This window comes from Asterias rubens, chromosome 22 (genome assembly GCF_902459465.1).
Source record: "Asterias rubens chromosome 22, eAstRub1.3, whole genome shotgun sequence".
Taxonomy (NCBI): Eukaryota; Metazoa; Echinodermata; class Asteroidea; order Forcipulatida; family Asteriidae; genus Asterias; species Asterias rubens.
In genome coordinates this window covers 3633360-3660913 of record NC_047083.1, presented here as the reverse complement: position 1 = coordinate 3660913, position 27554 = coordinate 3633360, and the positions used below count along the sequence as shown (strand labels likewise).

The following is a 27554-nucleotide window of genomic DNA, read 5'->3' as shown; positions in this document are numbered from 1 at the left end:
TTCATCCTTTTCTCAATAAGTAGACACTTGAAACTTACACTGGTGACTTTTGTTATTTTTATTTTGCATGCTAATTTTTATTTTTTTATTTTTTTACCATTACTCAAAACCAGATACGTCGTACTGGCTTGATCTGCACGAAGAGTACATAATTGATGTATACTTCAACGGAAATGGATCCTTAGCCGATAACGTCATATCAACATCACGATCGATAACGTCACCGTTGACGTCATACTAAAAAACACCCACACCCTGTGATCGGGTTGAGTTATCAAAGCCTAACTGTTTCAGTACAGAGATAACTTTTTAAAGTTTTCAACAACCAGATGAGATCTACATGGAGATGTCATAATGGGTGAATACTTAAATGGATCCGTGTTGACAACATCTCTCGAAGAGAACGTCACAGATGACGTCATACTCACAAACACACACGCCCTCATAGGGTCGAGGTACCAGACCATAGCTCTTAAGGCGGTATACGCCATTATTGGTACCCTGGGAGTCTTCGGGAACGGGTTGGTCTGCTTGATATTCCTCACGCAGCGTAGGTCGTTTCGCTCGGTTACCAATCTACTGATCCTGAACCAGACGGTCATTGATTTGTTTAATGCATTCATTTTCCTCGTCTTGAGGCTCTCACCGACTATTGACAAACTCCCGGAGTCCATTCTAGGGGACATCATCTGTCGATTATGGGTATCGGAATACATCATGTGGTCCCTCTTTATAGCCTCAACTATGAACCTCGTATTGATGTCACTGGAGAGATACTACGCTACCTGTTTCCCTGTAAAACACAGATACCATTTCACGGCTCAGAAAGCCAAAATCGGCATGCTGTTCTCGTGGCTATGGGGTTTCGTGTATCAACTCTACTGGTTGATTATCAGAGATTTTAAAAATGGCGTCTGCGGGTTGAAGTGGTCCAGCCCAACCCTCCAGAAGATCATGGGGATCTTTCTCTTCCTATTGGAGTACTTCATTCCGTTGAGCGCCATGACGTTCTCTTACGTCAGCATTATTCTAATGTTGCGCAGGCGCGGTGCAGACGGACAGATCGTCAGTATGACTTTCCAGCGCGCGAAACGAAACGTCACTTTTACCCTCTGCCTGGTGTTTTTCTTCTACATTCTCTGCTGGACACCGACCGAAATCACCTACTTCTTGTACAATCTTGGGTATCCTTATGACTTCGGGAGTAACACACATATGGTGGTTACTGTGATGGTATTGCTAAACATGTGTGTGAATCCGATTATTTATACAATTAAGTACGAACAGTTTCAGAGACATTTGAGGAGGGTTTTTTGTACGAGGTGTAGAGGGAACCGGGTTGGAGTTGGGGTTATAGTTAACACAGTTCATATATCACAGAATGTCCCATAGAGCTTTCAACCATAAAGCGAACAAATGTACAATTTGTAATAATATTGTGACATCACTACATGTTAACTAGCGTAAAGACTCAGTGTGAAATCGAGTCCTCCAACATCACATGACGTCACCTCATTACCTAAGTATGGAATGTCGTGGACTAGTGGCCATGCGTACTGAACACAAGCTCCGGTGTTTCTGATCAGCAGAGTGTGGGTTTGAGTCCCGGTCGTGACACCTGTGTCCTTTTTATAATTGTCAAAGACCAGTATTCTCACTTGGTGTATCCCATCAAAGGTTGTCTAAAATAACATACCTGCGAAATATTGGGCTCAATTTTGTATGCAATGGTGTCCGGCCAGTGCCGTACAACGCATGTGCTATCAGTCTTGTCTCACACACTTATCCCAGCAAAAGATCGTTTGTAAGATACGAGTACAGCCGTTACTTTACTCGCAGTGTAGTGTTTGAAGAGGTTGTTATATTTCCTCTTTCTGTGTTTACGGAACCACTTAAAGGCAGTGGACACTCTTGGCAATTGTTGTCAAAGACCAGTCGTCTCACTTGGTGTATCTCAACATATACATAAAATAACAAACCTGTGAAAATTTGAGCTCAATTGGTCGTCGAAGTTGCGAGATATGAATGACATAAAAAACACCCTTGTCACACGAAGTTGTGTGCTTTCAGATGCTTGATTTCGGGACATCAAATTCTAAATCCGAGGTCTCCAAATCAAATTTTGTGGAAAATTACTTCTCTTCGAAAACTACGTTACTTCAGAGGGAGCCGTTTCTCACAATACTTTATACCATCAACAGCTCCCCATTACTCGTCACCAAGTAAGGTTTTAAGCGAATAATTATTTTGAGTAACTACCAATAGTGTCCAGTGCCTTTCAAGGCAGTACACGTTGATGTAAAAGGCTGGTTTACTTAGAGCGATTGGTCACAATTCGTCCGGTTACGATAATACAATTATGTTTATCCCCCAGCGGCAATTCGTTCACTCTGTTTCTATAAGTGCTGGGCGGTGTTAACGATCCCAGAACTGACCATCTATATTAAATAGCGATGTTAAAGACCCTGGACACTATTGGTACACGCAGTTACTCAAAATAATTGTTAGCATAGAAACTTACTTGGTTACGAGCAATTGAGAGCTGTTGATAGTACAGAACATTGTGAGAAACGGCTCCCTCTGAAGTATACGTAGTTTTTGAGAATGATATTATTTCTCACTCAAATATTAAAAGACAAGGGTGTTTTTTTTTTCTTGCGTTATTCTCATGCAACTTCAGTAATCAATAAGTCAAAATTTTCACAGACTTGTTATTTTATGTATATATGTTGGAATTACCAAGTGAGAATACTGGTCCTTGATAATTATTTCCCAAGGTGTCAGTTGCCTTTAACACACCATGGCCAATATAGTCTCTTTGATCAAAAGTACAGGCCTGGATTCGCAATGTGAAATTACTGTGACATTTTTTTTTGAGGGCAGCCCTGAAACTGAGGAACAGAGCAATAAATGAGTTCACTTAATTGTATGCTTTGCCTACTCGTATTACCTATGTACGGCTTAATTAAATTTGAAATACAATAGGCCCTTTAGCACCAGTGTAGAGGTTGAATCACTTAGCACAGGTTGTCCAGTGTCTTTAAGATATTCTGAAATACTCAATATCTTTTGAAGGGGCGTGGTTGCATTCAAAAGATATTGAGTATTTCAGAATATCTTAAAGACACTGGACACTATTTGCAATATTGTCAAAGACCAGTCTTCTCACTTGCTGTATCTCAACATAATGTTATGCACACAATAACAAACCTGTGAAAATTTGAACTCAATTGTTGGTCATCGAAGTTGCGGGAGAATAATTGAAGAAAAAAACCTCCTTGTCACTATTTCAGATGCTTGATTTCGGCACACAATTTGTGCAACAAGGGTGTTTTTCTGTCATTATTCTCTTGCAACTTCGATGACAATTTGAGCCCCAATTTCCACAGGTTTATTATGCGTTGCATAGGTTGGGATACACAAATCAAGTGCGAGAATGTTGGGGTGGATTTCACAAAAAGTTATCTTATCTTGAGTTACTTAGGACTATAGCGATACGTTTTTAATATCTCCTAGGACTAGTCCTTAAGTTGTAACTAGTGCTAACCCTTTGTAAAACTGACCCCAGGTCTTTGACAATCCAAACCTGCCCGTGCCTTTACTGTTTCACATTCACAGAGACACGTGTTATGAGCGTGTTGCGTCGCCATGGTAAAACCTTTCAAGCTATTAAGGTGACAATAACTATTGGCAACTGCACTATATCGCAAATCTCCCCTTTCTTAGAAAACACATGAGACACGACAAATTGGATGATATTTGCACACGATCTTTGAAAACATGATTTCCGGAGAGTTTCATATCAACCCATCGGGGGAAATTAAAGTGGGAAAAAAAAATCATACCTTACATGTTACTAGACTTGTGGACAAGTCGTTAATGGTCCCACGCTGTGAGATAATCGAGTTGTGGCGGTGCTATGGCGAGATCGCGAACTGCTGGTTGCCGACTTCTAGTTAAATGGGACTATAGTCGTGACAGCAGTAGTAGCATAACGCGGGAATCGCGGGGGTGTTTCACTTAAAGATAAAAACAAAATTATTGTTTATTTTTAAGTCTGAACATTATGGACCATTTTTCAGTCCTCCAAAAGGAAGTCACAATTGAGACACTGATCTGAACACCTGATTTCGCGGGTTACATGTAACATTAGAGGCACTGGACACTATTGGTAATTACTCAAAATAAATGTTAGCATAAAACCTTTCTTGGTGACGAGTAATGGGGAGAGGTTGATGGTATAAAACATTGTGAGAAACGGCTCCCTCTGAAGTGCCATAGTTTTCGAGAAAGAAGTAATTTTCCACGAATTAGATTTCGAGACCTCAGATTTAGAACTTGAGGTCTCGAAATCAACCATCTAAACGCACACAACTTCGTGTGACATGGATGTTTTTTCTTTCATTATTATTTCGCAAGTTCGATGACCGATTGAGCTCAAATTTTAGTTTCAAGAAAAATAAATTATACAACAGTTTGAGAGTTTTTCTGTTATTTATAAGTCAGTACAGGAGAATTAAATTCCACATGGGAATGGAAAATATGTCTTGGGAGTACTTCTAGCAACAAATAAGTGACAAACATCCTTTACAAGAGGAATTAAAATGTTTGTGACATTTTCTGCTCGGGGAAAAGTTGTACTTTGGTGAAATGCCAAGAAAAAAAAGGTCGCATAGCCTCCCGACCTTCTTTCGGGAGAACGGCGAACCTGGATTGACAGAATCTTCGGGGATTTTAGATTTGCTGGATTTAAATTCCACGATTTGTGTTTGTCACTTAAAGGCACTGGACTTTGTTGGTAAATACTCAAAATGTTAGCAAAAAAAGGTACTTGGTGACAAGCAATGAAGAGCTGTTGATAGTATAACACATTGTGAAAAACGGCCCCTTCTGAAGATATAGTTTTCGGCGAAAGAAGTAATTTTCCATTAAAATATTTGAATTTGATTTCGAGACCTCAGAATTAGATTTTGAAGTAACCTAGTTTTTGAGAAAGAGGTAGTTTCTCGACCAAATATTTAAAGACTTCAGGGCTGAAGCCCCTTTTTGGCATCTGAAAGCACACAAATTTGTGCAGCAAGGTTGTTTTTTCTTTCATTATTTGCTTGCAACTTTGATGACCAATTGTGTCCAAAGTGTGCAGAGATTTTTATTTTATGGGTATGGGTATGATGTTGGGGTATACACCAAGTGAGAATACTGGTCTTTGACAATATGCCAGATACCCGAAGTATTTTATTATTTTAGTGAGAAATTACCTCTTTCTGATAACTATACGTTACTTTAGAGGGAGCTGTTTCTCACAATGATTTATACATATCAACAGCTCTCCATAACTCGTTACTAAGTAAGTTTGTATGCTTATAATTATTTTGAGAAATTACCAATAGTGTCCAGCCGTCGATTTCACAAAGAGTTGGGACTCGTCTTATCTCGAGTTAGGACGAGTAACTCGTCCTAACTTAGGATTGATCTTAAGGTCTGCATGCTACAGTGCAGGGTTGGGACTCGTCCTAAGTCCTAAGATTAGTCTTAATGAAGGAAGAGTTTTGTGAAATCGACGACAGTGCCTTTAAGCATTCGATAGAGGTTGGCTGTGCGGTACTCGAAGCTAACGTCCCATACAATACTCAAACAGTGTTATGTTGACAGTGCTTTATCATTTGCATCGGTGTGAAGGTAAAACTTAATTGCAATCAAATTGTTTGTTGAGCACTCTTAGATTCTACATAGCCTCGAGCCGAACAGACTATTAAACGTTCACGTTTTAAAGGCAGTGGACACTACTGGTAATTACTCAAAATAATTATTATCATAAAACCTTACTTGGTAAACGAGTAATGGAGAGAGGCTGATAGTATAAAACATTGTGAGAAACGGCTCCCTCTGAAATGATGTAGTTTTCGAGAAGGAAGTAATTTTCCACGAATTTGATTTAGAGACCTCAAGTTTGGTATTTGAGGTCTTGAAATCGGGCATCTGAAAGCACACAACTTCGTGTGACAAGGGTGATTTTTCTTTCACTTTTATCTCGCAACTTCGACGACCGATTGAGCTCAAATTTTCACAGGTTTGGTATTTTATGCATATGTTGAGATACACCAACTGTGAAGGCTAGTCTTTGACAATTACCAATAGACTTTAAAGGCACTGGACACCTTTGAAATACTAAAGACCAGTATTCTCACATGGTGTATTCTCAACAATGCACAAAATAACAAACCCTTGGAATTTGGGCTCAATTTGTCCTCGAAGTTGCGAGAGAATAACGGAAGAAAAAAAATAGTTTTCAAGAAAACCAATTATACAACAGTTTGAGAGTTTTTCTGTTATTTATAAGTCAGTACAGGAGAATTAAATTCCACATGGGAATGGAAGATATGTCTTGGGAGTACTTCTAGCAACAAATAAGTGACAATCATCCTTTACAAGAGGAATTAAATTGTTTGTGACAGTTTCTGCTCGGGGAAAAGTTGTACTTTAGTGAAATGCCAAGAAAAAAAGGTCGAATAGCCTCCCGACCTTCTTTCGGGAGAACGGCGAACCTGGATTGACAGAATCTTCGGTGATTTTAGATTTGCTGGATTTAAATTCCACAATTTGTGTTTGTCACTTAAAGGCACTTGACTCTGTTGGTAATTACTCAAAATGTTAGCAAAAAAAGGTACTAATTGGTAACAAGCAGTGGAGAGCTGTTGTTAGTATAAAATATTGTGAAAAACGGCTCCCTCTGAAGTAACAGTTTTCGAGAAAGAAGTATTTTCCATGAAAATATTTGAGTTTGATTTCGAGACCTCAGAATTAGATTTTGAAGTAACGTAGTTTTTGAGAAAGAGGTAGTTTCTCGCCCAAATATTAAAAGACTTCAGGCCTCAAGCCCCTTTTTGGCGTCTGAAAGTACACACACTTGTGCAGCAAGGCTGTTTTTTTTCTTTCATTATTTGCTTGCAACTTCGATGACCATTTTGTGTCCAAAGTGTACACAGGTTTTTATTATATGGGTATGGGTACGATGTTGGGGTATACACCAAGTGAGAATTCCAAAGGCCTCATCATGAAGTCTTTGATTATTTTAGTGATAAATAATCTCTTTCTGATAAAAAACTATACGTTACTTTTAGAGGAAGCTGTTTCTCACAATGATTTATACTTATCAACAGCTCCACATTGCTCGTTACCAAGTAAATAATTATTTTGAGAAGTTACCAATAGTGTCCAGCCGTCGATTTCACAAAGAGTTGGGACTCGTCTTATCTCGAGTTAGGACGAGTAACTCGTCCTAACTTAGGATTGATCTTAAGGTCTGCATGCTACAGTGCAGGGTTGGGACTCGTCATAAGTACCATTCGATAGAGGTTGGCTGCGCGGTACTCGAAGCTAACGTCCCACACAATACTCAAACAGTGTTATGTTGACAGTGCTTTATCATTTGCATCTGTGTGAAGGTAAAACTTAATTGCAATCAAATTGTTTGTTGAGCACTCTTAGATTCTACATAGCCTCGAGCCGAACAGACTATTAAACGTTCACTTTTTAAAGACAGTGGACACTACTGGTAATTACTCAAAAATAATTGTTAGCATAAAACCTTACTTGGTAACGAGTAATGGAGAGAGGCTGATAGTATAAAACATTGTGAGAAACGGCTCCCTCTGAAATGATGTAGTTTTCGAGAAAGAAGTCATTTTCCACGAATTTGATTTAGAGACCTCAAGTTTGGTATTTGAGGTCTTGAAATCGGGCATCTGAAACCACACAACTTCGTGTGACAAGGGTGATTTTTCTTTCACTTTTATCTCGCAACTTCGACGACCGATTGAGCTCAAATTTTCACAGGTTTGTTATTATATGTATATGTTGAGATACACCAAGTGAGAAGACTGGTCTTTGACAATTACCAATAGTTCCCAGTGTCTTTAAAAAACACACAACGAGAACAGGGTAGATACACAATTTGCATTTGTTTTCTTATGCCTACCGTTGACCAATTAACTGCTACGATCAGAGCATACTGATCGAAACGTCGAGTTTATCCAACGGTTCTTTTCAGAACCACCCCAACTCATTTAGAGATAGTCATTACGTGGTGTTACCGCAAACTCTTCTATATCTATATAACTACAATCGCAAACACTGATTAGAGGCATTGTTACACACAATTACAAGATTTGCGTCATTTTGTATTATGCCTACCATTTTGACAAAATAGCAAAATGGTTAAATGTTGTTTTTATACAAAAACACAAAATTTGTCAGCATCGGCCAACCGCATGCCAGCGACTCTGTCTTAAGCCATGCGCTTGCTGGCTGATGCAGCAGCGTTGTAAAATAGGAAGTAGTAACACACTAATTAGCCATAGCCACATCACGTCATCAACTTGAACACTGTATCAAAGTCGGCCACATCCCTCAAATACATCAGCTGCATCTCAAAACAACTGTAAATTTCCGAACTAAAACGAGTGCCGTAAAACAAACTTTGACTAAGTGCAATGACGTAAAAGGATGACGTCAAAGGTTCAAAGGTCATGTCAATTGGAGCAGGTCTAAACAGAATGGAGCGACGCAGAGATAGCGATCACTAAAATCCATCTACCTTGACGAGGGATTGACCGAAGCTTCTGGCAGATTCTGTGCGCATTTTATTTCCCCTTGAACTACTTTAGCCCGAAGGGGTGGGATTTTAAAGCTATGATTTCTTAAAGCTGATTCTTTTTTACTTGTTGGCACTCCAAAAAGAGGATTAGTGTGATACCATAAGCGGTTAAGTATTTAGGAGATTAGATTTGTATTTTGATTATTGTGTCGAAAATGTGAATGCGTAACATAGATATTCCATCGGTGTTCATTTATTATTCTCAACCAACTTCGATGACCAATTGAACCCACCCTTGTATAATTTTATGTTTGTTATTTTATGCACATGTTGGGATACCCAGTGCGAATATTGGTCTTTGACAATTACCAAAGAGGTCCAGTGCCTTTAAAGGGAAGGTACACATTTGGTAATTACTCAAAACAAATATTAACTTAAAAACTGACTTGGTAAACAGCATTGGAGAGCTGTTGATAGTTTAAAACATGGTGAGAAACGGCTCCCTCTGAAGTAGCATACATTTTGAAATAGAGGTAATTTCTCACTAAAATAATAAAAGACTTCTAGCCAGAAGTATTTTATTCCTATCTGAAAGCACACAAACTCGTCCAACAAGGATGTTTTTTTCTTTCATCATTTTCTCCCAACTCCGATGACCATATTGAGCTCAAATTTTCCAAGGTTTGTTATTTTATGCATGTGCTGAGATACACCAAGTGAGAACACTGGTCTTTGACAATTACCAATAGTGTACCTTCCCTTTAAATGCTAGTGTAAACATTTCACATATTTTTAATGTCAAATTTAAATCTAAAATGTTCGGTGTTATTTCTCCCAAATCAGAATATCTTTGATTCGACACTTAAATGTTTGTAACTTGAATTCCTAAATAAAACAAATGTTTGATCATGAGACCAAAGTGGAATATCGACGTCGAGGCCGCACTAAGGTAATAAAAAAATCACTAAATGCAAGCCGGGGTGAGTGAGAATCCAGGGTGACTGAGAGGGCGTTTTAACGGCCCACGGCTAGCGTGTACCTTCCGCTCCATCAACCAAGCCCAGCGCTCCTGGCCGCCCGTAGGCTATAGGGCACCCACGTCATTGATTTACTCGCAGTGGGTCAAGCTAAAGTGCAGACTAGATCTAGAGTCGCTCCTGCTGTTATTTTTAGAAAATGATTAATACTCTACAGTAGATCTTTAACCCGATGAGAAGTTCCCCCCACTCTGTCAGATTATTAACACGTAACATAAAAAGGGGTGTTGAGACAAAAATCTCTGTCAATTGAATTAGAATCTAATCCGTACAGATCTAAAGCTTTGACCGTGGTCGATTTCGAAGTAGAAAAGATACTTATCTCCTTAGCATTAAGACGGACTTACAGACTCCACTATTTAGAAAATAAAGACGTGATTACTAATCTTAGATTAAAATCTACAAGCAAATCTTCGAAATGAAGATTACTTGAAATTACAACTTGGACTCGAAGTATATGTTACATGAAGGGTATACACACTGGGTCAATTTGCATGGCTTTGCTTACTGGCGCTCGGTTTTTTGTAGCCGCTTTGCTGCATGGAGGTTTCACACGGCAGCCTCACGTGACGTCAAAGGACAGCCATCGAGATACACGCCACCAACGGCAAATAGTATGAAGTTAGTTTTTCAAAACCTTCAGGTATTGGTCTTATTTTTGCAATTTTTTTGTCCAAGTACCTGTTTATTTGATGGTGCTCAGCAGATTTCTTATAAGACACATGTTGTGGATTGAATTTTTCAGTTCCTCTATCTGACTGTATGGGTTCTCCCTGGAATAGTGTTCTCTGGGGGTTTTCCTCCCACATCCAAACTGGAATTTCTTCATTGTTTTCTCGCCTTTATTGTCCAGATGCTGAAAAGCTTTTGACAAGTATAAGCCATTTTGAGATAATGGTGGACATAATACCATAGGTTTGGGTAAATTCTGTCTGTATACACCCAAACCGAACAGTAAACTCTAAAATGCCACCAGACCTAAACAAAGCTAATTTATCAAAGGTGTATAGATAGATGTAGAGGCTTTGACAAGTTGTACATAAGCCATTTTGAGATATCGTGGACACAATAATATACTAGGTTTGGGTCATGTCTGTAAACACTCAAACCAAAGAGTGCACCCATTATGGTGTCCACCATACCTTAAAAAAAAGCTAATTTATCATAAATGTGAGAGATGTAGATGTAGAAACGAAAACAATTCTTGACCAAGATCAAATCGATGGGGAAGAAAGATGCGAACCACGTCTTAAGAGCTCCTTCCATCACTCGGCCAACATCAAGCAAATGATATGCCAAACGAAATACCTTTTCTCTGTAGAAGTGTATTTACACGGCGGTCAAGTTTCAATCGATCCCGTTTGCGGTTTTCAGTTGCGAGAATAATTTTTGTAAGAAACAATCTATTTGAGACTGGGAAGTGTGTCACGAATATCATTTCAAAATAGCCCCGATGCTTTCACCTGTAAACGTGTATCAATTAATTTTCAGCAAACACACAGTGACCATCACAGCCAAACTGGACAGCCGAGGGGTGAGGGCTGATGGACAAGCCTCATACTTTGTTTTAATAAACTACAAAATGTGTGGATCAATTCCCTTGGTTTTAATTTTGAACTACCCGTAAACATCAACCTTTCAGTGTAGGGATATCTGGGTGGGTTAACTCAGATGTTGACAAATATTGTGGGATGGCTGGTTAGTCTATGTGGACCCATTTTAACAAGTGTACTTTATCCTACTGTGTGTGTGCACAAAAAAACTTAATCCAATATTGGTGTACAACGAGACATTCAACTGTACAAACCCACGGGAATTTCCAAAATCCAATATCGCCAAAAGCAACACCGATATTCGCTGTACAAACATGTGAATGTCCAATATCCAATATCAAACCAACTTTACTATTATAAAACGTGAATGTGCATGTGTTCAGTGTTCCCCATATCCAACATCGATGAACAAGGTAGACATCTATACAAACCTTAAACTACAGGAATGCCAAATATCCAATATCGATGTACAAGGTAGACATTCACTACAAACCTACGAGAATGTCAAATATCCAATATCGATGTACAAGGTAGACATTCACTACAAACCTACGGGAGTGTCCAATATACAATATCGATGAAGATGGTAGAAATTCACTGTACAAACCTACGGGAATGTCCAATATCCAATATCGATTTACAAGGTAGACATTCACTGTACTATGGGAACGTCCAATATCAATGTAAAAGGTATACATTCACTGTACAAACCTATGTGAATGTCCAGTATCCAATATCAATGTACAAGGTAGACATTCACTACAAACCTACAGGAATGTCCAATATACAATATCAATGTAAAAGGTATACATTCACTGTACAAATCCTATGGGAATGTCCAATATCCAATATCGATGTACAAGGTAGACATTCACTGTACTATGGGAACGTCCAATATCAATGTACAAGGTATACATTCACTGTACAAACCTACGTGAATGTCCAATATCCAATATCAATGTACAATGTATACATTCACTGTACAAATCCTATGGGAATGCCCAATATCCAATATCGATGTACAAGGTAGAGATTCACTGTACTATGGGAACGTCCAATATCAATGTACAAGGTATACATTCACTGAACAAACCCACGTGAATGTCCAATATCCAATATCAATGTACAATGTATACATTCACTGTACAAATCCTATGGGAATGCCCAATATCCAATATCGATGTACAAGGTAGACATTCACTGTACTATGGGAACGTCCAATATCAATGTACAAGGTATACATTCACTGTACAAACCTACGTGAATGTCCAATATCCAATATCGATGTACAATGTATACATTCACTGTACAAATCCTATGGGAATGTCCAATATCCAATATCGATGTACAAGGTAGACATTCACTGTACAAACCTATACGGAATGTCCAATATCCAACATCTAAAAAGCAACATCGATTGTCGTTGTACAAACCTATTGGAATGTTCGATATGTATAAACCTTTTGGAATGTACAGCCATACTAAATGTCCAATATTAAACTTTACTGTCATAAAACGTGAACACTTCCATCTATTTTGTGAAAGGACAGTGTATTCATCAGCGGTCTCAGAAGACCCATGGGGATTAATCTATACCCGCCTCGCTCCTGCCTCAGATATCCTAACCACTTGACCGTTTGGTTTGTCCTTATGTGGAGAGGACAGAACAACCCTTAAAGACACTGGACACTATTGGTAATTGTCAAAGACCAGTCTTCTCACTTGGTGTATCTAAACATATGCATAAAAGAACAAAAACCTGAAAATTTGAGCTCAATCGGTCGTCGAAGTTGCGAGATATGAATGAAATAAAAAACACCCTTGTCACACGAAGTTGTGTGCTTTCAGATGCTTGATTTTAGAATTTGAGGTCTCGAAATCAAATTTGTTGAAAATTACTTCTTTTTCGAAAACTACGTCACTTCAGAGGGAGCCGTTTCTCACAACGTTGTATACCATCAACCTCTCCCCATTACTCGTCATCAAGAAATGTTTTATGCTAATAATTATTTTGAGTAATTACCAATAGTGTCCACTGCCTTTAACGGACAGATAGGGCCCACTGCAATCTGCATAATGATGTTAATATAACTTTGCCGATGGAGACCGAGTTTAAAGACACTGGGCACTATTGGTAATTGTCAAAGACCAGTCTTCTCACTTGGTGTATCTCAACATATGCATAAAATAACAAACCTTTTAAATATTTGAGCTCAATCGGTCGTCGAAGTTGAAACACCCTTGTCGCACCATGGTCACATGAAGTATTTGCTTCCATTTCGAGACCTCAAATTCTAAATCAAAGGTCTCGAAATTCAAATTCTTGGAAAATTGCTTCTTTCTCGAGGACTACTCCACTCCAGAGGGAGCTGTTTCGCACAATGTTTTTTACTCTCAACCTCTACCCACTGCTCGTTACCAAGTAAGGTTTTATGCTAATAATTATTTTGTCTACTGCCTTTTAAACAGCAGTATAGGTATAGGGTCAGCTGCAATTTTCATAATGATGTTATACAGTTTTGCCGATCGAGGTTTTGAACGATCTTTCAAAATAATCAAGTAATTTGAATTTGAAGTAATAGTTTGAATTCGGTGCTTTTAACCGCTCGGCTACGACACTTTCACTTGGACATAACCGTTCAGGATAGAGGATAAGTTATGAAACCCTTTCATTTATAATTCCACCACGTATACAGCGCAACAGCAATTCATCCTGGATGCATATACAGGACTAATAATGGATAAGTTTGAGCCTTCCCCTCACCGGAGGACACGCTGATATAACGAGAAATCACACCCGGCGTGTAAACTTAAAGGCACTGCAGCCGATTTCACGAAACGCTACAAGTAATCCCATCTCGAGTTGGGACGAGTAACTAACTATGGGTTCAATGCGTCCTACGTATTTGGATAAGCAACTTAACTCGTCCTAAAGTCCTAAGATTAATCCTAAGTTAGGATGAGTTTGATGAAATCAACGGCTGGTTGTTATCACTCTTTTAGCATGAAAACTTACTTGGTAATGAGCAAATGAGAGCTGGTGATAGAATCAAAACATTGTGAGATTCGACTCTTTCTGAAGTGACGTAGTTTTTGAGAAATAGGTATTTCTCACTCAAATAATAACAGACTTAAGGCCCGAATCTTTTTGTTAGGCAACTATTAGGCATCTGAAAGCACACACATTTATTCAATGTGGGTGTTTTTTCTTTCATTATTCTCTTGCAACCCCGAAGACCAATTAAGTCAAAATTTTCACAGGTTTGTCATTTTATACATACGTTGGGATACACCAGGTAATACAACTGGTCTTGACAACTAAAATGTGTCAATGTGCCTTTAAACGAACAATGTCTGAACAAGGCGTTTATATTATATGTTTGGGTTTTGACATGCTGCACAAGCCATGTGTGAATGTCCGTTATCCAATATCGAAAAGGCAACATCGATAACATTTTAAACATCGATAAAAGGTTAATTATTTAATGTACAAGGTAGACATTCACCGTAACAAACCTTTGGGAATGTCCAATATGCAATATCGATACACAAAGTAGACATTTACTGTTGAAACCTTTGAGAATGTCCAAAAATCCAATATCGAAAAGGCAACAAACTAATTCACATCCATGTTTTTAAGTGTCACCAATGTGATGCGTGGTGTCAAAAACCACCCTTTGTACATTGTTAGCATTCGTTTAAATCAGCTGAAAATGTCCACACAAAACAAGTGCCGTAAAACAAACGTTGACTTAGTGCAATGATGTAAAAGTAAGTTTTTATGAGTATAATTATTTTGAGTATTTACCAATAGTGTCCAGTGCCTTTAAGTCAATATATCTAAGCACACCACCCCCCGGGCTTGTTGATTATGCATGCTTTCACATAAATTAATCTTTACGTCTTATATCATTATGAAAAGTGACAGAGACGCCAGACCTGATTTGTACGGAGCTCTGGAAATGCCATTCTAATTGTTTGGATCACACTGCTGGATGATGACATCATAAAATGTAAGATGGCGTCATCCTGAGATGATTCATCTCGGGTTGAAACAATAGCTGGGCTTGTTAACTAGTAATTTTATGTAAGCCTACAAATGCTGGTACATGCACAACAAACCATTGTTAATTATCTTGGACGGTAGGTTGGTACGGATAGCGTCTGGATAAGGGGGGGGGGGTGTAGTAACACGCCTATGAATGGTTTAAGGGACATCCTAATAAAACACCATTGCACTCAAGTTACTTATAACACGTGACGAGGGCCCAATTTCATAAAGCCTGTAGGCAAATAAACTGGCTTAGCACAGATAAATATTGCCTGGAAACGGTTACCTGCCAAATTACATTAAGTTTACATTGATGTGACTGGTGTGCCACTCAATTTTTGTTTAGCAAAGAAATTTGTCCTAGCAAAACAACAACAGCTTCCTTCAAAAAACACATTGTCTCCCATTTTGTAACATAGTTGTGATTCTGTCATTATTTTGGTTTCTATCGTCGTGGCCGTCTTGTAGTATTTGTATTGTTTGTTTGTTTGGTTTTGTTTGAGGTGTTAGTTTGAGGTGTTTGTTTGTCTGGTTGGGTGTTTTGTTTTTGCGTTTCGTTTATCCGTCTCGTTTTGATGTTATTGTTGTTACTATACGCTTTGTTTTATAATTTAAATGCACTTATTACCTTCCTTTGTTTTATAAAGGCATCCCAGCTTACAAGCTTTACTTTAATGGGCCATGCCTCCATACAGTTTTCAGTCTTGTAACATCCTATTGTTTGTATTTGTATATTGTGTTTGTATGGAAACAAATGTTGATTGATTGATTGATTGAATTTTGGCTTAAGTCTACTTCAGCCCAGGAACCGGACACCTTTATCGCTTGAGACTCTGACCTATTTCATGACGTCCTATAATATAGGCTCTATTTGCCCATGAATGATTGACGACGTATACACCACTTCCTATTAACGTTTCGTAGCCTTTAGTCAAGTCGCTTTTTAGATGGGTACACTGATGGTCGCGCTCACTAGAAAAACACCCCGAGGCAAAGACTAGTCGCCAACCGGGCTAAAAAAACAACATTTTGCATGGCATAGAAGTATTATTCAGTGAAACTTGCAGACCACTCAGAGAGTAAACTAAGTGCGATGTGTTGCACCCTGCTGCAAATTAAGCTTCAACAAATCATTCGTTCAAAATGTTCAAACTATAAGCATTGTTCCATTTATTCCGCCGAGGCAAGACTTGTCCCAAGTGACCCAGTCCTCAAGCAAGGCACTTGGGGCTCACCCGGATGAACCCCTGGAATGACGTCAAAGCTAATCGAACGCACCCCAAATTGGACCCCTGTGATAACCTAGTCGTTATCCTAATATTAACCCTAGCCTTAATTATAACCCTAACCCTAGCCCTTACCCTAACCCTGACCCTGACCCTAGCCCCAATCTTAACCCTAAACCCAAACCCTGACCCCAATCCTAAACTCAAACTCAATCATATAATACAACGATGACCATTATTTACCAACTCTATTCTGTAGAAACGCAGTGTTGTTGGATGGTTTTGATGGATGGATTGATTTGAATGGTTTTCTCAAGAATCTTGAGAATACACTGTCAGATACTGGGAGACGAGAACTATGTTTTAGTATTATCACAAACAAATTCAATAAAGCAGTTCGTTAAACTACATTTGCTGTTTTCTTTTAGCAGGTGCAAAAAGTGAGTAGGTCTACTTTTAAAGGGTTTAGTTACTTTTTATACGATTCAAAACAAAATGTTCGCAGATTTACATCAAACTTACTAAGTTTGAATATAATGATAGTAGAAAGCTTCCCTTAAAATATTACTTGCAGAGGTGATGAAAAACAATGTCACGAAAATAATGTTCGTCTCAGGAGTAGATAGCATGTACAACGTATTCAGTACTCTCCTGAAAACAAAGCTCTTTGATTTTCACATTTCCTCAAAAGCTTGATGACTACTGAAGCTAATGAGTCTATAAGGGTCATTTATATTACATATTTCATTCACAGCATCGAGTAGGGATTCATTTCATGCTAACAAATTAATACACCAAAAGTAGCAAACCCTTTAAGTTGAAGAAATCGTTTAAATACAATTGAGAACTAGGCTAATGAGAGCATGCAGCCTATCCAGAGGAAAAAAGAACCATTTATCTTGCCGATAATATGTATTTAAGTGGACTTTACTGAAAGTACAACAGAGTCGGAAATTCAACTTTTTTGAATCAATTGAACTCATCCTCGTAAGATAAACTACCTCGTTATGTGGTTAAGTGCTAAGGAATGCCCGGATTTCCGGACGAGCGGCGAAAAGTGCATAGAAGCGTTTCCGTGCTGTTATGAAACGATTGGGACCACAAGTAAGAACGATTTGTATGTTGCTTGCAAACAGAACCGCCTTAAAGTTGCTGGCATGTCATTTTCTTTAAAGGCACATATGAACTCGTTTGGTGATTGTCAAAGACCAGTATTCTCACTTGGTGTCTCCCATTTTGTGAATAACATAACAAACCTGTGCGAATTTTGGCTCAATTGGTCATCGAAGTTGGAAGATAATAATGAGGAAAAAACACACTTGCTGCAATACTCTGTGTGTGCTTTCAAATCTATAATGAAAAGCTCAAGGTGTTTTATTATTTGAGTGTGAAATTACTTCTTTCTCAAAAACTACGTTGTTTCAGAGGGAGCCGTTTCTCACTATGTTGTATACTACCAACAGCTCCCCGTTACTCGTTACCAAGTAAGGTTTTATGCTAATAATTATTTGGGGAAATTACCAACAGTATCTAGTGCCTTTAAATGTTGATGACGGGCACTCCGTAAGCAGAAACCCGACAGGCTCTTAAGAAGTTTGTCCGCTGGCACAATTTCAGAGAGTTGTTAAAACTCTTAAAGACAGTTGACACTATTGGTAATTGTCAAAGACCAGTCTTCTCACTTGGTGTATCTCAACATATGCATAAAATAACAAACCTGTGAAAATTTGAGCTCGATTGGTCGTCGGAGTTGCGAGATAACTGTGAAAGACCAAAACACCCTTGTCACACGAAGTTGTGTGCTTTCAGATGCTGGATTTCAAGACCTCAAATTCTAAACTTGAGGTCTCGAAATCAAATTAGTTGAAAATTGCTTCTTTCTCAAAAACTATGTCACTTCAGAGGGAGCAGTTTCTCACAATGTTCTATACTACCAACCTCTCCCCATTACTCGTTACTAAGTAAGGTTTTATGCTGATAATTATTTTGAGTAATTATCAATTGTGTCCACTGCCTTTTAGTGCAAAGTAACCCCATGGAATTACACAAGTGCGAGAAAGTTGCAATAGAAACTGGCTCCGGCTAGTAAGCCAAAAAAGTTAGATTTACCAGGGCGAACAGAGTAATGAACCTGTTAGCACTACCCCTTGCGGTATTACTCCCGGAGTGTTATTGCGCCCTCTAGCTGTTATAACTGAAGAGACCCGTAATCGTATCACTACGAAGGGTCAATTAAGTACCCTGCAAGGAAAAATACAGGTTTCTTACCGTTGTCCCCGTGGGTTGGGAGTGCACGTTAACGGCAGTGGACACTATTGGTAATTACTCAAAATATTTATTGGCCTAAAACCTTACTTAGTAACAAGAATGTTTCTGGTGCAATTGCTATTTATTTTTAACTTGCCTCTTGCTGCATGCTCTTGTAGTGCAATTGTTTATTTCGTGCTTGTATTTATGTTCTTTTAAAATATTAAACGAGTAGTAGCCCTTATCAAAGTTTATAGCAAGAGGTGTGTTATGCCTCCCTAGTGGAAAGTATTTGTCTATTCTAGTCTTTGAATATATTGTATTTTGTATTTGTACTTAAATAAATATTTTTTATATCCTAATGTTTTTCTGTAATTTTAAAACTAGTATATATATTTTCTTATGCTCTGTAATTTTCGTAATAAACGCAATTCAGCCTCTGGCTGCCAAGTTTGGATGTTTTAAATAAACTAATAATAATAAAGAATGGAGAGAGGTTGATAATAATAAAACCCTCTGACGGCTCCCTCTGAAGTGAAGTAGTTTTTGAGAAAGAAGTCATTTTCCACGAATTTGATATCGAGACCACATTTAGAGTTTGAGGTCTCGAAATCAAGCACCGTAAAGCACACAACTTCGCGTGGCAAGGGTGTTTTTTCTTTCATTATGATCTCGCAATTTTGACGACCAAATTGAGCTCAAATTTTCACAGGTTTGTTATTTTAGTATGCATATGTTGAGATACACCAAGTGAGAAGACTGGTCTTTGACAATTACCAATATTGAATACAGAACACTCATCTTGAAAAGAAGGGTGGCCCAGTGTTTCTGACCCTTGTTAACAGGTTTCCCTAAGATTGCGAGCTACTTGAATTAAGTTCACTTGAGAAATATTTAGTTTCATCCAGAAATATACACCAACAATTTTTAAACCAAATTTTCACCTGGCTGAAATAACTCAATGGAAAGGCAAACGCACTCTTGCCATCACCCTATAATTATTAATCGCCATGATTTGTTTTCTAACGTAAGATGATACACTTCATCTGAGTGCTACGAGCGGCTTGACCAAAGGCTACGGATGACCCGGTTTCAGTAGCTGTTTGTATACATACCCTATTGAAACAGCTTCAATTACTTCCAGCGGCTAGTTGTTAAACCAAACGCTCAATATTTCGAGAGGATACAAAAATGAAATTGTAACAACATTACGAGTATGGGGTATTTGTTATCATACTAGCAAGGCACAGGATAATACGGTTCTATGGCTCGTTGTACAAATGTTATAGTAGAATATTTAGCGGCCAGATGAAACGGATTATGACGTAGTAAAATCATTTCAAAGTGAAGAGTTGAAGTTAAAGTAAAAAGATTTAAGTATAATGCCATACTGGAACAAAATGGCTACGCTCCTTTATTTGTAATTAACAGTGCTAGCTTATGTTCTTTGAAAAGATGGCTACGCTCCTTTATTTGTAATTAACAGCGCTAGCTTATATTCTTAGAAAAGAAAACAAAATAATAATTATGATTTAAAACAAACCCCACCCCAAAACCCACTAAAATGTCTCAAAAACCCTTTTATAACAAACATGTTTTTTTTTCTCGAGTGCCAGCTTAAAAATTAATGAACGCTATAATAGTATGCCAATATGCCAACGAAACAAACAAAACCAAAACACGGAGAAATGCAAATAAAAAATTGCCGAACAAATTTCACTCACGAATGTGATCACAGGACAAACAAAACACAGACATCATGTTGACTTGTTTATTAACGACATACACACAGAAAACTAAACACTAGCTGATGTGCTATTTTAATGTTGGCTTCTGATAGCGCGCATATCCGTAACTTAGTGACGCTGAAGGCGCTTAATAATCGTTTAGTATTTTCCTGCAAAGTATGTGGTACTATGTTTGAATTATGAGATCTACTCCTTTAACATAGCAACATTTGATGGTTTACACGTTGCTGTGGCGCAATATGCTGCCAAACAACCAAGAACACCGGACGAAACCCTTCTAGCTCTTTTCGATAAGTGCACTGGGTTCTTTTACGTGTGTTACACACCACACAGGACCAACGGCTTTACGTTCCATCCGATGGACGAAGCAACTATGGTTTGAAAAGCGTCTTGCTTAAGGACACGTGTGTCACGACATGGATTCGAACCCACACTCTGCTGATCAGAAACACCGGAGCTTGAGTCAGAAAGCTTATCAGGGCTACTAAAACTTCATGGGGGTGAGTTAAACTCAGAGTTTATTAGCCCGGTTGGCGACTTTAACAAACAAAACTTATGAGCCAGGCCTTGTCTACATTATTAGCAGATTTGACGACTTGTTCACAGTTTGGATGCATGGTGCGCTTAATAAATAAAAAAAGATAACAAGTACAATTTTTTATTTTATCGTGACATTTCTTTTTACTCATTCTCAATAACTCATCCTCAGTTAGTAATATTTTAATGGGAGCCCTCTACTATCATTATCTGCAAGCGGTGTAAGTTTAATGTAAATCTGTGGACATTGTGTTTTGTGTTTACAAAAAGTACCCAAATCCTTTAAAATAAATTGCAAAATGTGTCAAACAAGAAGTGAATGGAAACATAATTACTAGCAATACATGATCATAGGCACGTAACCACACTGACAGTATACCATGTAGGAGGTAAATTGGTAAAAAATCCATAATGTAATGACCATAGAAACTTTTTTTTCCTGGGCCCAATTTCATAGAGCTGCTTAAGCAAAACATTTGCTTAAGCACGAAAATAGCTCGCTTATTTTACACATGTTACTGGCAAAAATGTCATGCCATGTCCACTGCTTGTGACTAATATTAAGCTGTTGTTTACAATTAGCATAACAATTGAGTGGAGTCTTAGCCGGTAATCTGATTTTACAAAGCAAATATTTTGTTGCTTAAGCAATATTTTTTGCTTAAAGGGTCTATGTAACTTTTGTAGGACAAAATACACAATGTCCACAGATTTACACTAAACTTACACAGTTTGAAGATAATGATAGTAGAAAGCTTCCCTGAAAATAATACGCGCTGAGGTGCTATAGTTTTGGGGAAATGAGTAAAACAATGTCATGAAAATAATTTTCGTCTCATGAGACGAAAATTATTTTAATCATTTACAAACGGAATTTCATGACATTGTTTTACTCATTTCTCAAAAACTACAGCACCTCAGTAAGTAAGATTTGAAGGGAAGCTTTCCACTATCATTATCTTCAAACCCTGCAAGTTTAATGTAAATCTATGGAAATTTTGAAAAAGTGCCCGAATCCTTTAAGCAGCTCTATGAAATTGGGCCCAGGAGGGGGAATTTTAATCAAGTTTCTTCAATGTACAAAGCTAGACAACTTACTGGTAAAACCAAATACTTATAGAACGATACTCAAAGAGAAATGGCAAATGGCAAATGGCAAAAACAGGAAGTTTGATGATTATGCAAGGCATTTAGTTGGTACATAGCATACAAAAGGCTCCCATTTGGTATAGAACTTATCTAAGTTATTATTCTTAACAAAGATATTTTGATGAGAATAAACGAGTGCTTTCTGTCATTCATCTTCGTACGATATACAATTATGAAAACGGCAAAGAATGAGATAAGAGCAGACTATTTTCTATTGAGGACTCCAAACAGCTTGGTCGTGTTGTCAAAATTATATCAAAACAATAATACCATAGAAACTTACTTGGTGAGAATGAATGCATCAGTTTTCCACTGAAGTTGGAAACTGTAAGCAGACGTAGGATATTTGTTCGAAAACCAAAGGGCAACATTAAGTGATTTGTTTTTCATAATAGCAATTATTATCAGTAGTGACTTCTTATGTAGCACGCATAATTATCCGTTACCCGGTGACGCTCAATGCCCTATATGTTTGAATTATGAGACCAAATCCATAGCACTGTAATGGTTTACAATTTCCCCAAACAACTTATTTTAGCGAAAATTTTCTAAATGACAACATCTTGATAACATACATAAACATACACAGACAACACTCACAGATATGCCTACTTAGGATTGGCCAAACAGTCTGCAAAACATAATGGAGTAAACGTTTGTACACAACATAGTGATTGAAAATTTAATTTACGAAATACACTTCAATTCTGGTATCACATAACCGAAACACATCGACCCCGCATCCGACAGCAATTTTTCGTCATTACAGACTTGGCTACAGCCTTGTTTACCCGGAACAAATCCACTGCACAACTCGTGCTTGGAAATCCCCCCCTGGGAAAGAGTCCGAAACGTGATCAAAATCGTAATGAAGGCACACTTACTCGGCTGATGGCCAATAAAAGGCTGAATGATTACCTTTTAACAACCTCGATTACTTGATGATGTGACACATTACACACAAGTCATGTATCTGGAGCGATCGATCTCCATCACTTTGAAACATGTCTAGTACCCTTTTATGTCCATGTACGATTGTAATACATGATGACAATGGAGCACTGACTATTTCCCCCGCTAGCCTCGTTTCAAGGGGGTCATAAGAAATAGTGTTTTATTATTAATTGTCTCTACATCCATGTACGAATATGCGAAGGTAGTACATGGTGATAAATGGGGTCATGACTATTTCCCCCGCTAGCCTCGTTTCAAAGGGTCATAAGAAATAGTGTTTTGTTATTTATTGTCACAATCAGAACGTCCCAGTATCTGCTAACGGTTGATGTTTAACTTGTCCATTCATGAGATTGGAAGACTTCCCGAAGTCTTCCGTTTATGCCTACAGTCTTTCTAAATGAACGATTACGGTCGAAATGCCCATCTCACATATTCAACGGACTTGTGCAAGTCTATGGTCAACAGTCCAAATCAGTTTCGTTTAACCATCACGTCCGGCCTTGCGATGTTGATTTTTTTAAACAAAAACATTTAAAAAAAAGATGGCTGATACACGTTCTCGTTGTTTGTGAAATTAAATTGCGACTATGTGAAAGTTATAGATATATTAATTTCATCAAAACATGTTAAAATATTGAAGGGCTAAAGTTATTCTTGGCTACCATTGTTCAACTACTTTTGTGTTTTTAACTTCAGATTTATAAATTCACCCAGCCTGCTGCTCATATTCATTACGGAAATTAATACAACAATACTCAAAGTCTATTTGGTTTGCGGTAACACTATGTGTGTATCTACTTGCCAGGTAGAGTTTGTTCTTTAGAGAACTGTCTTGCTCGTAATTAAGGATCGTAATTAACTGTACTGCCGCGGAGTCAGTTCTGAAATTGGTCTCAAAATTTCGACTAGCTTGCTCTAGTCATCGTCAGGATGCAATGCCTCAAATCCTATAAACAATACTCAAAGTAACAATTTGTTTTAAACTGAAGTGACTCTCATCGACACTGAAGGACTCGCACGACCAAGACCAAATTATTTCAGGACGCCCATTTACGAATTCCCAATCATCCAAACGTCCATTTACGAATTCTCGATCCGTTAACAAAAAATCAATGAGTTGATACACTTATAGCTCTTGTGATACGGTCTTCACGCAACATTTCGAACCAGTTTTTGTAAGGTTCACTCTAAAAACAGTGCCTAGAGAATTTCAACACATTTCTAAGCAGGATTTGAAACTTTGCATGGTGGAAAGACCATATTCTAAAATGTTTCAGTGTAATCTCCTTTTTATATTGTATATATTTTTATCTTTGGCAGGGGTCTGGTTTTACACATCTTTTGAGGACAGTTTTATACTTTTGTTTTAACCTTGACAGCCCCTGTACAACTTGTAACGATTGTGTATGTCTAAAGATTTAAAATAAAAAAATAAAATAAAATATGTAAAGGTTTGCGGTAACACCCATGTAATGATTACATGGTGTTACCGCAAGCATTTCTAAGCATGAGTTTCGTACCCATTTTATTTTTCATTATGTATAAACTAAAACATGTTCATATTCTTGTAAAGACACTGGACACTATTGGTAATTACTCAAAATAATTGTTAGCATAAAAACTTACTTGATTACGAGCAAAAGAGAGCTGTTGATAGAAAACATTGTGAGAATTGGCTCCCTCTGAAGTTAAACGTAGTTTTCGAGAAAGAAGTAATTTCCACTAAATATTTCAATTTGATTTCGAGACGTCCAAATTAGATTTTGAGGTGCCTGGAATGAGGTATCTGAAAGCACACAACTTCGTGTGACAAGGGTGTTTTTTCTTCCATTATTATCTCGCAACTTCGACGACCATTTGAGTTCAAATTTTCACAGGTTTGTTATTTTGTGTATAATGTTGAGATACCCCAAGTGAGAAGACTGGTCTTTGAAAATTACCAATGGTGTCCAGTGTCTTTAAACAAGTTTAAAAGTGGATACAACATTTTGTGTTTAAATTCTAAACATTAGCGAGGTTTAGCTGCACGGTACGCGAGCAAATACGTGAACGTCAACAAATTGTGTCGTTTCTGGGAGACGTCGCCATGTTGGGCTTATTGCATGCTCACGTATGACGTCTGCGCGCACGTACGTCCTGGCGTGAAAAATGGTAACTTCACGTATGCTAAGAACGTGAGACTTTAACGACACAATTTATTGACGTTCACGTTCACGTTCACGGGGAACGTGCAACTAAACCGCCACAATCAATGTATATTAGTGACGTATGTATTTACTAAATTATGTGCATGTTGTGAACAATTTCCTTACCTTGGATCCTTTTCCTACAGTGACGTCATTTCCATTACAGTTTCGCTGTGACGTCATTTTCGGCTGTAGTAACCACTTTCAGCCATCTGCCTGAACAAAAACAATAGTATGGTATATTTTACAAAATATCAGAATGTGCCTTTAAAGGAATATTAGCAATAAATTGGTAAGAAACAAAAATCGTGAAGATAACAGATTTACATAAAACTTTCGGTTTAAAAATGATTAGGCCTATAGTAGAAAGCGTGCCTTGACATAGTTCTGTCTTAATTGTCATACTTGATGACATTCGCGTTTGGAGTTAATCGCTCAGTGAGCGTTTATGCATTTTTGTTTTTGGATCAACGTCATGCAAAATGTGTAATCGTTTTTTACGATTTTCTCGTGGCCCAGATGGCCGATCGATCTCAAACTTCTACAGGTTTGTCAGTTTATATTATGTATATGGTGGATTACATAAAGTGCTTACACTGCCTGCAATTGTTTTGTGAGCAAAAACCAATTCTGAAATGTTCCTTTAATCGTTTGAGGACAGTAGGAATCAGTCAAAATGGCCACCAGTCGTTGCCTCACTCGCGAGATGAGTATTTACATGTCTAAACTCCATCCCTCAGAGGAAGTTAATTTGCATACTCAGGTAGGCATGTTACTTTACCCACCTATACTAATATTCAAGATGCAGTGCAGGTGAATTTTTAAAAAGCGTGTTGAGGACTGCAGTACAGTACCCTGAACACATCCGATCTAGCAATCAATACATCGTCTACGGGGACAACCGTAGACTCTTCTCGTGTCGTTTACTGGCTCCGTGTCATATAATAGCCTCGGAGCCCACTTCAGAGGCGCTGAGATTGCGTGTTATTTGTATTAGCGGAGCTCTCTCTCTGTTAGTTGTTTGTGAATGGTCAGACTGTAAATCACAACAGGCGAGGGCAAGTTAGGACAATCTTCAAGTTGTCTTGGATTGTGTTGTTTCCTTTTCAGGCGTGTAGCGCTGAGGAGTATAGTCGTCCATCAAGTCTGAACAATATTGTGCTGGGAAACAACACAGGTCTTAACGGTCATGGCTCCCTTACCAATCTGAAAATGTGACTTTAAAAAATTAATGTCCGACTTTCTTGACTGCCCCAAAAACCCATATTATTTGTGGCACTAATGGGGTCTGTATATCATGATACACTGTTGATTCACACGGTTCACACAACCAACATTTTCGTAGTGGACATCTGTAGGCAATTGATCCATCGGGATTTGTGCCCATGGCGTATCAGCGAAGTTACGTGCGTGACATAGCGAGAGCCTACTTCTACTTCATGACCGTTCTCGAAAACAAGGCTTGGGGTTGGGCTTTGGCTCGGGCCCAGCCAGTTATTCAGAAAGCATGTGCTTTCCTTACGGGGTTTCAAACAGTTAGATGGAGCTCACGCCGAAGCCAATCTCAAATTCGCAGTTTGCACAAACGCCCCATCTGCACGAAGTTAGTTTAATTGAACGAAATTAGGTGCAAGTATTCTACTTCATGGCCGTTCGCGAAACCAAGGCTATGTATTGGGTTTCTTTTCGGGCCCGTAAGTTTTTCCAGAAAGCGTGTGCTTTCATCGCTGGCTTTCAATCAGTTGGATGTCGCAGATTCGAAAACGCTGCCTGCAGTTTTAGTTGGAAGCAATTAGGTGCAAGTGTTCGGCACTACTAGCTCTGAAAAAACCGTCCGTTATTCAGTGCTTTCCTTACGGGTTTTGAACAGTTAGATGTCACAGTTTCGAAAACGCTGCATGCAGTTTTAGTTGAAAGCAATTAGGTGCATGTCTTCGGCACGTACGGAAGACTAGCTCTCGATCTGGTATGGAAATGATGATCCGGCGGAATGGATTGGTTCAGTTGCTCTGATCAATCGAGATGCACCAATGAGAAGCTAAAGACAAGGGCCTTATGCCACAGCACTTGACCAACTTAATTAACAGACGTGTATATAGAAAAATCATCAATGGAAGCCACTATCAAGTGTGCAAAAGTACAACCTACATAGATGTAAAGATTAAAAGAGGGACAATCTCAGAGTGCATTTTTTGGGGGCTGACGGATCAATGTCCAAGTAATTGTTTGTTCATCTTCTTCATAGAGTCGAGAGGAGCTGGTGGAAA

General features: G+C 38.3%; 1 protein-coding gene across 1 annotated transcript; it reads left to right on the top strand.

The window, feature by feature from the left end:
- Nucleotides 1-354: 354 nt before the first annotated feature.
- LOC117305399 (cholecystokinin receptor type A-like) lies at nucleotides 355-26505 on the top strand. Its single transcript, XM_033790270.1, has 2 exons — nucleotides 355-1065; nucleotides 26398-26505. The coding sequence occupies exons 1-2, from the start codon at nucleotides 355-357 to the stop codon at nucleotides 26503-26505; spliced, it is 819 nt and encodes a 272-aa protein (XP_033646161.1).
- The last annotated feature ends 1049 nt before the right edge of the window (nucleotides 26506-27554 follow it).